The 10,084-nt window shown below is 37.1% G+C and overlaps 1 protein-coding gene across 1 annotated transcript; it reads left to right on the top strand.

The window, feature by feature from the left end:
• The first annotated feature begins 312 nt into the window (after nucleotides 1-312).
• Nucleotides 313-7,877, top strand: LOC107553774 (proprotein convertase subtilisin/kexin type 6-like). The gene is made up of 4 exons (XM_016236080.1): nucleotides 313-451; nucleotides 4,500-4,576; nucleotides 7,241-7,329; nucleotides 7,789-7,877. The coding sequence occupies exons 1-4, from the start codon at nucleotides 344-346 to the stop codon at nucleotides 7,875-7,877; spliced, it is 363 nt and encodes a 120-aa protein (XP_016091566.1). The 5' UTR covers nucleotides 313-343.
• Nucleotides 7,878-10,084: the final 2,207 nt, after the last annotated feature.

The following is a 10,084-nucleotide window of genomic DNA, read 5'->3' on the forward strand; positions in this document are numbered from 1 at the left end:
AGACGACGTTGAAAAGAATCATAAATGAGACCCTCAAGGACACGTAAACCTCTGCTGCTGAATAAACATGAATCTACCCGTTTAATTTACAGGGTCACGTGGCCGCTTGTTATGACATATCTCCTCTCAGACGGATTGAGCCATAAGGTTACTGAAGTAATAAATGCTTGTGTTTCTGAAGAGCCGAGAATATCGCTTCAGCCTAATTGTCTTCCAATGTTTCCTGTTTTCAAAGTCAAAAGCGTGTGCCTGAAACTGATAGCAAGTGAAGGTACGTTGATGTTGATGACTTCTTTCTGTTTTGCAGCACTGTAGTGATAAAAACAGCCGCTGCCGTTCAGAAATGAATATCCTTGCGGCCTGGCAGAGAGGTTACACCGGTCGAAATGTGGTCGTCACCATCTTGGACGACGGTATTGAGAGGAACCATCCGGATCTGGCACAGAATTATGTGAGATTATCTTGATCTCCTGTTGCAGGTCATGCATTATTGCTGTAAATGCATTTTATTATGGCAAGACACTAGAGCAGAAACACTGGTCAATTGTTGAGATTTTCATAAATTGTCTTCTTTCAGACTAGAAAGAAAATGCCCAAAATACACTTTTAAGTGTTTATTTTATTATACTTTATATATATATATATATATATATTTTTTTGTCTGTAGATTTCAATTATATATATATATTTAAAATCTGTTTTCTAAAAATGTGAACAAAATGAAACAAGAATTTTTAATCTGGCTTTATCCAATGTTCAGGTTTCTGTTCTGGGGATGTATGCAAATACGTGCATATTTAAATAGATAATACCTCATTTGCATATTTAAACATAAGATCTCAGAAAAGTTTTAATAAAAAATGTTTGCAATTCTTAATGAAGTCAATCAGAAATAAGATTAATTTATTATTAGTTCATTTTTATGTATTATTGATTTTTAGTTTTACCCTATTCACTTGGGGTGTCTTGAGTATTATTATCATTAATATAGTATGATAGTCTTACTTATTATTTCTTAATATTCTTGTGCTGTATTTTCCATTTTTTAAATGTCTATAGTTTTTAATTTTATTTCAGATTTATATTTGTTATTTTCTGTTTCAGCTTTAACTTAAACTAAGCAAAAATTACAAATATTTCCTTGGCAACTACACTGTAAAAAAATATTTTTTCAAAGTTGTAAATAAGACAGATTATTAGAGTAGGTTTTAAAAAAAAAAAAAAACTATTTCACTATTTTTACTTCAAAATTTCAATTAAATAAATTTAATTAAATGCGTTACTTGCTGTTTTTTTTGTAAATATTAGTGAAATTTACTAGCAATTTTTACACCAATTATTCACTATTTTTATTTAAAATTTTTGCATTTAATTCAATGTGTTACTTGCCATTTTTTGTAATTATTAGTGAAACTTATTAGCCAGTTTTACACCACTTTTTATTCAGTCTGATATTTACTTATTTTTTTTCCGATAACATTTTTTTTTTGTCACTTCACGTAAATGTTTTTAATATTTTCAGTTTTAGTTATCAATGTTAGCACTGCTCAACACAGTATGATTTATAAAATAGTAGTTTGTTACATATTTTAGCACTGTGAAAAAGTGAAAGTGACATGTGGCCAAGTATGGTGACCCATGGTGACCCATACTTGGAATTAATGCTCTGTATTTATCCCATCCAAAGTGCACACACACACACACCAAAGGGCACCTCAGTCGTGGTATTGAAGGTGGAAGAGAGCACTGTACATTCACTCCCCCCACCTACAATCCCTGCCGGTACGAGACTCAAACCCACAACCTTTGGGTTATGAGTCCGACGCTCTAACCATTAAGCCACGACTTCCCCAGATCACTACAGTGGTAAACGAAATGTTAATTTCACTCTAAATTCCTCAGAAGATTTATTTGTGTGTTTGTGCGTTATATAGGACCAGCTGGCGAGCTACGATGTGAACGGAAATGACTACGACCCGACCCCACGATACGACTTCAGCAATGAGAACAAGTGAGTCCTGATGTCCTCAAAACTACTCTTGTGTTAAACGCACCTCGTTCGCTGCAAACACGTGCGTGTCTGGCTCTGAATGATCATGCAGTGGGTAAGTGAAAGCCGTCACATCCTGTAAGCAGTGAGATTATCTAATAAACCCGGTGGGATTTCATAATGATCTCGTGTGGAAGGAAGTGAGTTTGGAAAATCTCAGCGTTATTTTTGAGCAGAAGACTGGAAATGTTGGCTTCACAGAGTCTCACCTGCAAGCTGAAAAAACTGGAATATTGATTAGAATTTTGAAGGTCATAAGCTTTGTGTAGTTAAATAACTGGTTAGTTGGAAGACATACAAGACCACTGATAATCTCCCTCGATCTGGGGCTCCATGCAAGATCTCACCCCGTGGGGTCAAAATTATCACAAGAACTGTGAGCAAAAATCCCAGAACCACACGGGGGGACCTAGTGAATGACCTGCAGAGAGCTGGGACCAAAGTAACAAAGGCTACCATCAGTAACACACTGCGCCACCAGGGACTCAAATCCTGCAGTGCCAGATGTGTCCCCCTGCTTAAGCCAGTACATGTCCAGGCCTGTCTGAAGTTTGCTAGAGAGCATTTGGATGATCCAGAAGAGGATTGGGAGAATGTCATATGGTCAGATGAAACCAAAATATAACTTTTTGGTAAAAACTCAACTTGTTGTGTTTGGAGGAGAAAGAATGCTGAGTTGCATCCAAAGAACACCATACCTACTGTGAAGCATGGGGGTGGAAACATCATGCTTTGGGGCTGTTTTTCTGCAAAGGGACCAGGACGACTGATCCGTGTAAACGAAAGAATGAATGGGGCCATGTATCGTGAGATTTTGAGTGAAACCCTCCTTCCATCAGCAAGGGCATTGAAGTTGAAACGTGGCTGGGTCTTTCAGCATGACAATGATCCCAAACACACCGCCCGGGCAGCGAAGGAGTGGCTTCGTAAGAAGCATTTCAAGGCTCTGGAGTGGCCTAGCCAGTCTCCAGATCTCAACCCCTTAGAAAATCTTTGGAGGGAGTTGAAAATCCGTGTTGCCCAGCGACAGCCCCAAAGCATTACTGCTCTAGAGGAGATCTGCATGGAGGAATGGGCCAAAATACCAGCAACAGTGTGTGAAAACCTTGTGAAGACTTACACAAAACGTTTGACCTCTGTCATTGCCAACAAAGGGTATATAACAAAGTATTGAGATTAAATTTTGTTATTGACCAAATACTTATTTTCCACCATAATTTGCAAATAAATTCTTTAAAAATCCTACAATGTGATTTTTTGGATTTTTTTTTCTAATTTTGTCTCTCATAGTTGAGGTATACCTATGATGAAAATTACAGGCCCAATTGGAACTTGCACAATTGGAGGCTGACTAAATACTTTTTTGCCCCACTGTATATATATATATTTAAAATCTGTTTTCTAAAAATGTGAACAAAATGAAACAAGAATTTTTAATCTGGCTTTATCCAATGTTCAGGTTTCTGTTCTGGGGATGTATGCAAATACGTGCATATTTAAATAGATAATACCTCATTTGCATATTTAAACATAAGATCTCAGAAAAGTTGTAATAAAAATGTTTGCAATTCTTAATGAAGTCAATCAGAAATAAGATAAATTTATTATTAGTTAATTTTTATGTATTATTGCTTTTTAGTTTTACCCTATTCACTTGGGGTGTCTTGAGTATTATTTTTGTATCAATAATATAGTATGATAGTCTTATTTATTATTTCTTAATATTCTTATGCTGTATTTTCCATTTTTTAAATGTCTATAGTTTTTAATTTTATTTCAGATTTATATTTGTTGTTTTCTGTTTCAGCTTTAACTTAAACTAAGCAAAAATTACAAATATTTCCTTGGCAACTACACTGTAAAAAAGTGATTTTTCAAAGTTGTAAATAAGACAGATTATTGGAGTAGGTTTTACAAAAAAAAATACTATTTCACTATTTTTACTTCAAAAATTTAATTAAATACATTTAATTAAATGCGTTACTTGCTGTTTTTTTGTAATTATTAGTGAAATTTACTAGCAATTCTTACACCAATTTTACACCAATTATTCACTATTTTTATTAAAAATTTTCACATTTAATTCAATGTGTTACTTGCCATTTTTTGTAATTATTGGTGAAACTTACTAGCAATTTTTACACCAATTTTTATTCAGTCTGATATTTACTGACAGTACAACTGGAAAGCTTTAATTTTTTTCCCGATAACATTTTTTTTTCACTTCACGTAAATGTTTTTAATATTTTAGTTAACAATATTAGCACTGCTCAACACAGTATGATTTATAAAATAATTGTTTGTTACATATTTTAGTGACATGTGGACATGAGTCCGACGCTCTAACCATTAGGCCACGACTTCCCCAGATCACTACAGTGGAAAACGAAATGTTAATTTCACTCTAAATTCCTCAGAAGATTTATTTGTGTGTTTGTGCGTTATTTAGGACCAGCTGGCGAGCTACGATGTGAACGGAAACGACTACGACCCGACCCCACGATACGACTTCAGCAATGAGAACAAGTGAGTCCTGATGTCCTCAAAACTACTCTTGTGTTAAACGCACCTCGTTCGCTGCAAACACGTGCGTGTCTGGCTCTGAATGATCATGCAGTGGGTAAGTGAAAGCCGTCACATCCTGTAAGCAGTGAGATTATCTAATAAACCCGGTGGGATTTCATAATGATCTCGTGTGGAAGGAAGTGAGTTTGGAAAATCTCAGCGTTATTTTTGAGCAGAAGACTGGAAATGTTGGCTTCACAGAGTCTCACCTGCAAGCTGAAAAAACTGGAATATTGATTAGAATTTTGAAGGTCATAAGCTTTGTGTAGTTAAATAACTGGTTAGTTTGAAGAGAGATCTGAAGTTTTGTAGGTTTATCAGTCTTGCTAGGCAGTTGCTAGAGTGTTAGGTAGTTGGTAGCAGTGTTGGGTTAATGATTTACAAGTAATGTGAGTTACGTAAACATTACTTTTTCAAGTAACTCGTAAAGTAACGCATTACTTTTTAATTTACAAGAAAAAGAATCACTTTTTAAAAAAAATAAGAAACGCTTAAAAAGTAACTAAGTAACGCAATTAGTTACCTTTTTAGGGATAAGGATTAATGCAATATTGTAATGCATTGCTTTTAAAGGAACACTCCACTATTTTTGAAAATAGGCTTATTTTCCAACTCCCCTAGAGTTAAACAGTTTTCGAATCCACTCAGCCGATCTCCGGGTCTGGCGGTAGCACTTTTAGCATAGATCATTGAATCTGATTAGACCGTTAGCATCAAGGAACTTTGGGTGCAGCAGGCGCAATGATATTACGCAGCGCCTAAAAATAGTCCCAGCTAGGTAACTTCCAATAAACCTATTTTCAGGCGCTCTATGGTACGGCAGCAAAGTTCCTTGATTATTACACCGGAATGAGAGTATAGTTCCTAGCCATATCGGCCTAGAAAATCGCAACTTTTAATTTTCCGTCAGTCTTAGTACACGATGTAACTACAGAAGAGTCAAGTTTTAAATAGGAAAAATATAGAAACTCTTTGGTCATTTTTGAGCAAGATGCTAATGGTCTAATCAGATTCAATGATCTATGCTAAGCTACAGCTAAAAGTGCTACCGCCAGACCCGGAGATCGGCTGAATGGATTTGAAAACGGTAAAACTCAACTGTTTAACTCTAGGGGAGCTGGAAAATTAGCCTATTTTCAAAAATAGTGGAGTGTTCCTTTAAAAATAACTTTCTTCAACACTGGTTGTTAGGGTGTATTACGGTGCTGGCTATTTTGGACCTCAATAGATGGATCTATGATAAATAGAGCAATGTTTTGAAACTCTGGCATCTTCAAGAGCTGTGATATTTGGAGCGATGCAAATAAAGGCATAACGCTGGACTCTTGTGGTTTTGCATGTCAAAGAATGAAGAGGCTTTCTTTTGTGGCGAAGCACTGAAACCAATCCAATCCTGTGGGATTGAGGCTGGTGTGGATTTAATTGAAAACGTCTCTGTCTTTGATAAGGACCTGATTTAATGCTTGTTCTCTGCATGTTTACCAATGAACTCTGCCAAGAGCTCAGGCAAAACTTCAAAGCGCTGTTTTGTTAATACTCATCAGGACATTTGAAACCGGAAAACAATGCGACGTTCAATTCATATTTGAAGTGTGGAACGTGCCTCCTGGAGCAGAAACTTAATTGAGTGAGGACAGGAAGAGCTGTGATATTTGGAGCGATGCAAATAAAGGCATAACGCTGGACTCTTGTGGTTTTGCATGTCAAAGAATGAAGAGGCTTTCTTTTGTGGCGAAGCACTGAAACCAATCCAATCCTGTGGGATTGAGGCTGGTGTGGATTTAATTGAAAACGTCTCTGTCTTTGATAAGGACCTGATTTAATGCTTGTTCTCTGCATGTTTACCAATGAACTCTGCCAAGAGCTCAGGCAAAACTTCAAAGCGCTGTTTTGTTAATACTCATCAGGACATTTGAAACCGGAAAACAATGCAACGTTCAATTCATATTTGAAGTGTGGAACGTGCCTCCTGGAGCAGAAACTTAATTGAGTGAGGACAGGAAAAAAAAAAACTATTGAAAGAGACTTTAGTAAAGAAGTGCACAGAGCGAACGAGAGCGAGTGAACAATGCACAAGATAAAAATGCAATGAATGCCTTTCTAATGCAGCGGGCAGCGCTCCTGTGCTCCTGGATCCGCAGTGACGGTGTGGACAGAGGATTGACTCGCATATCAGTTTGAAAATGTGCCTTCAGAAACAAAGTTTTCGCTTTTGGTTACCAAAATTTAGTTCACCCTATTTACTTTGTTAATGCACGATCATGTGACACTGAAGACTTCTGAAAAATCAGCTTTGTATCAAAGGAATAAATTACACTTTACAATATGTTAAAATAGAAAACAGTTATTTTAAATTGTAATAATATTTCACATTATTAATCCTTTTACTGTATTTTTTAATAAAATGCACAGTGTTTACCATATTTAAAAAAAAATTCAGTCTTGATGAGCATATATATGGTGATATCAAATTATTTCACAATATTAGACATTTTTCCTCAAAATAACTATATATTTAGAAAAGAAAGACTCAAAATTCTGATCAAACTCAGGCTCAAACACACTAACATATCTCAAATATTAAATCTTTGTGAGATTTATGATTGCATTTTTTTTTCTTTTCAGGCACGGAACGCGATGCGCAGGTGAAGTCGCTGCTGTAGCCAACAACTCGCACTGCATTGTGGGTATAGCCTACAACGCCCGCATAGGAGGTATGTGTGAGTCTGTTTACAGTCTGCTTACTTTGCCGCTCGCCTTATTGTCTCAGAAATGTCAGATGCTATTTCAGTTTGAGACCCATTGCAGCCTACACTCAACACACACACAGATCTGCAAAACTGACCAATTGCCGCAAGTGGATAAACCCTTATCAAGCAACAGGTTTCAGACGCAGTCGGAGCAGATAAGACAGGATTATTCTGCATGTGTGCACAGGATTAAAGCGGCGAGATGCCCGCGCTCCTGTCCGCCTCTGCTCGGAGAGTTCATTAATTTAGTGGACAGTGAACTGCCCGACATTCATGCGCTCATCAGCAATTAATCCTATGAAAAGACTGATCAGTTTTAATCAAAAAGCAGATATCATGATATGCCATCAGCCATCTGGGGCCGTTTTGTTCAGGCCCGCAGCTGCGCTGAAAGATGCAAATTTTTCTTTATTGTACTCGCAGGTGGCAGGACTGACAAATGCATCCTTTGCTCAGACTTGGCGGGGTTTCTGTCAGTGTTGTTCCAGTCGCACCATATGCCAAATGCATAAAGTTCAGCGATGCAACTCTGAGGATAGGGCTGCATATGCAAGTCTGTTTATTAGGAGCCAAGCGAGAGTTGAATTCATTTGCTTTCATTCATTTTACTCGCTGGCACTGGAGCCTGTGGCAGCAGTTTGAAGGAAAGTTGTGGAATGTGACTTCATAACCCACACTGTTTGTGGACCCACTTCAGCAATATTTAAATCCACAACAGTTGAGATATTAAGGGTGTTTGTTTAGCTGGTGCTAAAATGTTATACATTTTTCTAACAAGCTAAACATTTTAAGCACTAATTTGGACTGTTGAACACTCTAAAAAAAAATTGTTAATAGAGTCAATTTAATGTTTACCTTCATTTAGTCTTTTTACTTTTCAGCACAAACCACAAAAACTTCAACATAACAGAAAATCTTTTAAATGTCTAACATAATAGCATTAAACACTAAAGGGTCTTTCCCTTCACTTAAAGTGCCCCTGTTATAGGGCTGCATATGCAAGTCTGTTTATTAGGAGCCAAGCGAGAGTTGAATTCATTTGCTTTCATTCATTTTACTCGCTGGCACTGGAGCCTGTTGCAGCAGTTTGAAGGAAAGATATGGAATGTGACTTCATAACCCACACTGTTTGTGGACCCACTTCAGCAATATTTAAATCCACAACAGTTGAGATATTAAGGGTGTTTGTTTAGCTGGTGCTAAAATGTTATACATTTTTCTAACAAGCTAAACATTTTAAGCACTAATTTGGACTGTTGAACACTCTAAAAAAAATTGTTAATAGAGTCAATTTAATGTTTACCTTCATTTAGTCTTTTTACTTTTCAGCACAAACCACAAAAACTTCAACATAACAGAAAATCTTTTAAATGTCAAACATAATAGCATTAAACACTAAAGGGTCTTTCCCTTCACTTAAAGTGCCCCTGTTATGGGTAATGAAAGGTTCATATTTTGGTTTTGGGAGTCCCCAACAACAGGTTGACATGCATGCAAGGGCAAAAAACACTTTCATTGTCTTATAATATGCATTTATTTTTACCTTATTTGCTCAACGACTCCCAAACGATTTGCTCAACGATTCATTTTTCCAAAGCCCTCCTTTGCGTGATGCTAATCTGCGCTGATTGGTCTGATTAATCTCATTTTCATTTCATCATGTCTATAATGCCTGATAAAGCAGCGTTTGTGAGCGCAGTGCTGCTTTGTGTACAGTGTTACCGGGGAAACCGCTATTTTTACCGCTTCAAAAGTGGCAGCTAGTGGCAAAGAATGAATTTGCATTTTCATTCAGACCAACGCGAAAGGCAAGTGGGCGGGCAATATGCTAATGTTTCATGTTGACGTCACCATGAAACGGCTTGGGATTCATTTTAAAATGACTCGTTTTAATGATTCAGAGTCGACTCTTTCTTTTGAGAGACAATAACTTTATACATGGTGCACATTCAGATTGAAAACTTTGCAGGATGTTTTCATTCACTTAGAGCTGTGTTACACACTGCATGAAAGGCAATTTTCAAAAATCCATAATAGGGGCACTTTAATTTCAACATTGACTCTCGTGATCCAGTCCTACACAAAGCATGCTGGGAACTAGAAATCCACTACCCAATTTCCAAAGTTAACAAGACAATTTGATTAAATAACTATAACTTGAATTTTTTAAAGAGGACATAACACACAGTTTCTGCCAAACACGTTAATCTTGAGTACTAATAGAGTAGTATTGCATCCTTCATATCTCCGAAGAGTCTTTAGTTTTATCAGATTTATAAAAGAGAGATACAGCTTTACACTTCTCTCTGAAAACAGCCAAGCTCCTGGAGGCGGAGCTAAAGAGTCACGTAGGCGGAGCTAAAGAGACACAAGCACTTACGCGCCGATTGGCAGTAAAACACAGAAATTTGATGCAGTTTTACGTACCGCCTGAGCTTCCAGCTCATGACAGGGATCTTTTATCACTGGGACTGCTCCATCTTTCAGTATCAAATGATGTGCAAATCCAGCGTCGGACTGGGCCTTGTTTATAAAACATTCGTCACCGAAATGATGGGAACAAACAAACACACTCACACAACTCCGTTGCTGTCCCAGAAAAACAAACTGCATCCACTGTTCACATAACGCTGGGTTCTTTGGCAAGCTGAACAAGGTTATCTTTCCCTCACATCCAAAAGCACACTTCTTTGGAGACATTCTTCTCCAGCAAGTCCTG

Source organism: Sinocyclocheilus grahami, unplaced genomic scaffold (genome assembly GCF_001515645.1).
Source record: "Sinocyclocheilus grahami isolate Dianchi unplaced genomic scaffold, SAMN03320097.WGS_v1.1 scaffold481.1, whole genome shotgun sequence".
NCBI classification, from domain to species: domain Eukaryota; kingdom Metazoa; phylum Chordata; class Actinopteri; order Cypriniformes; family Cyprinidae; genus Sinocyclocheilus; species Sinocyclocheilus grahami.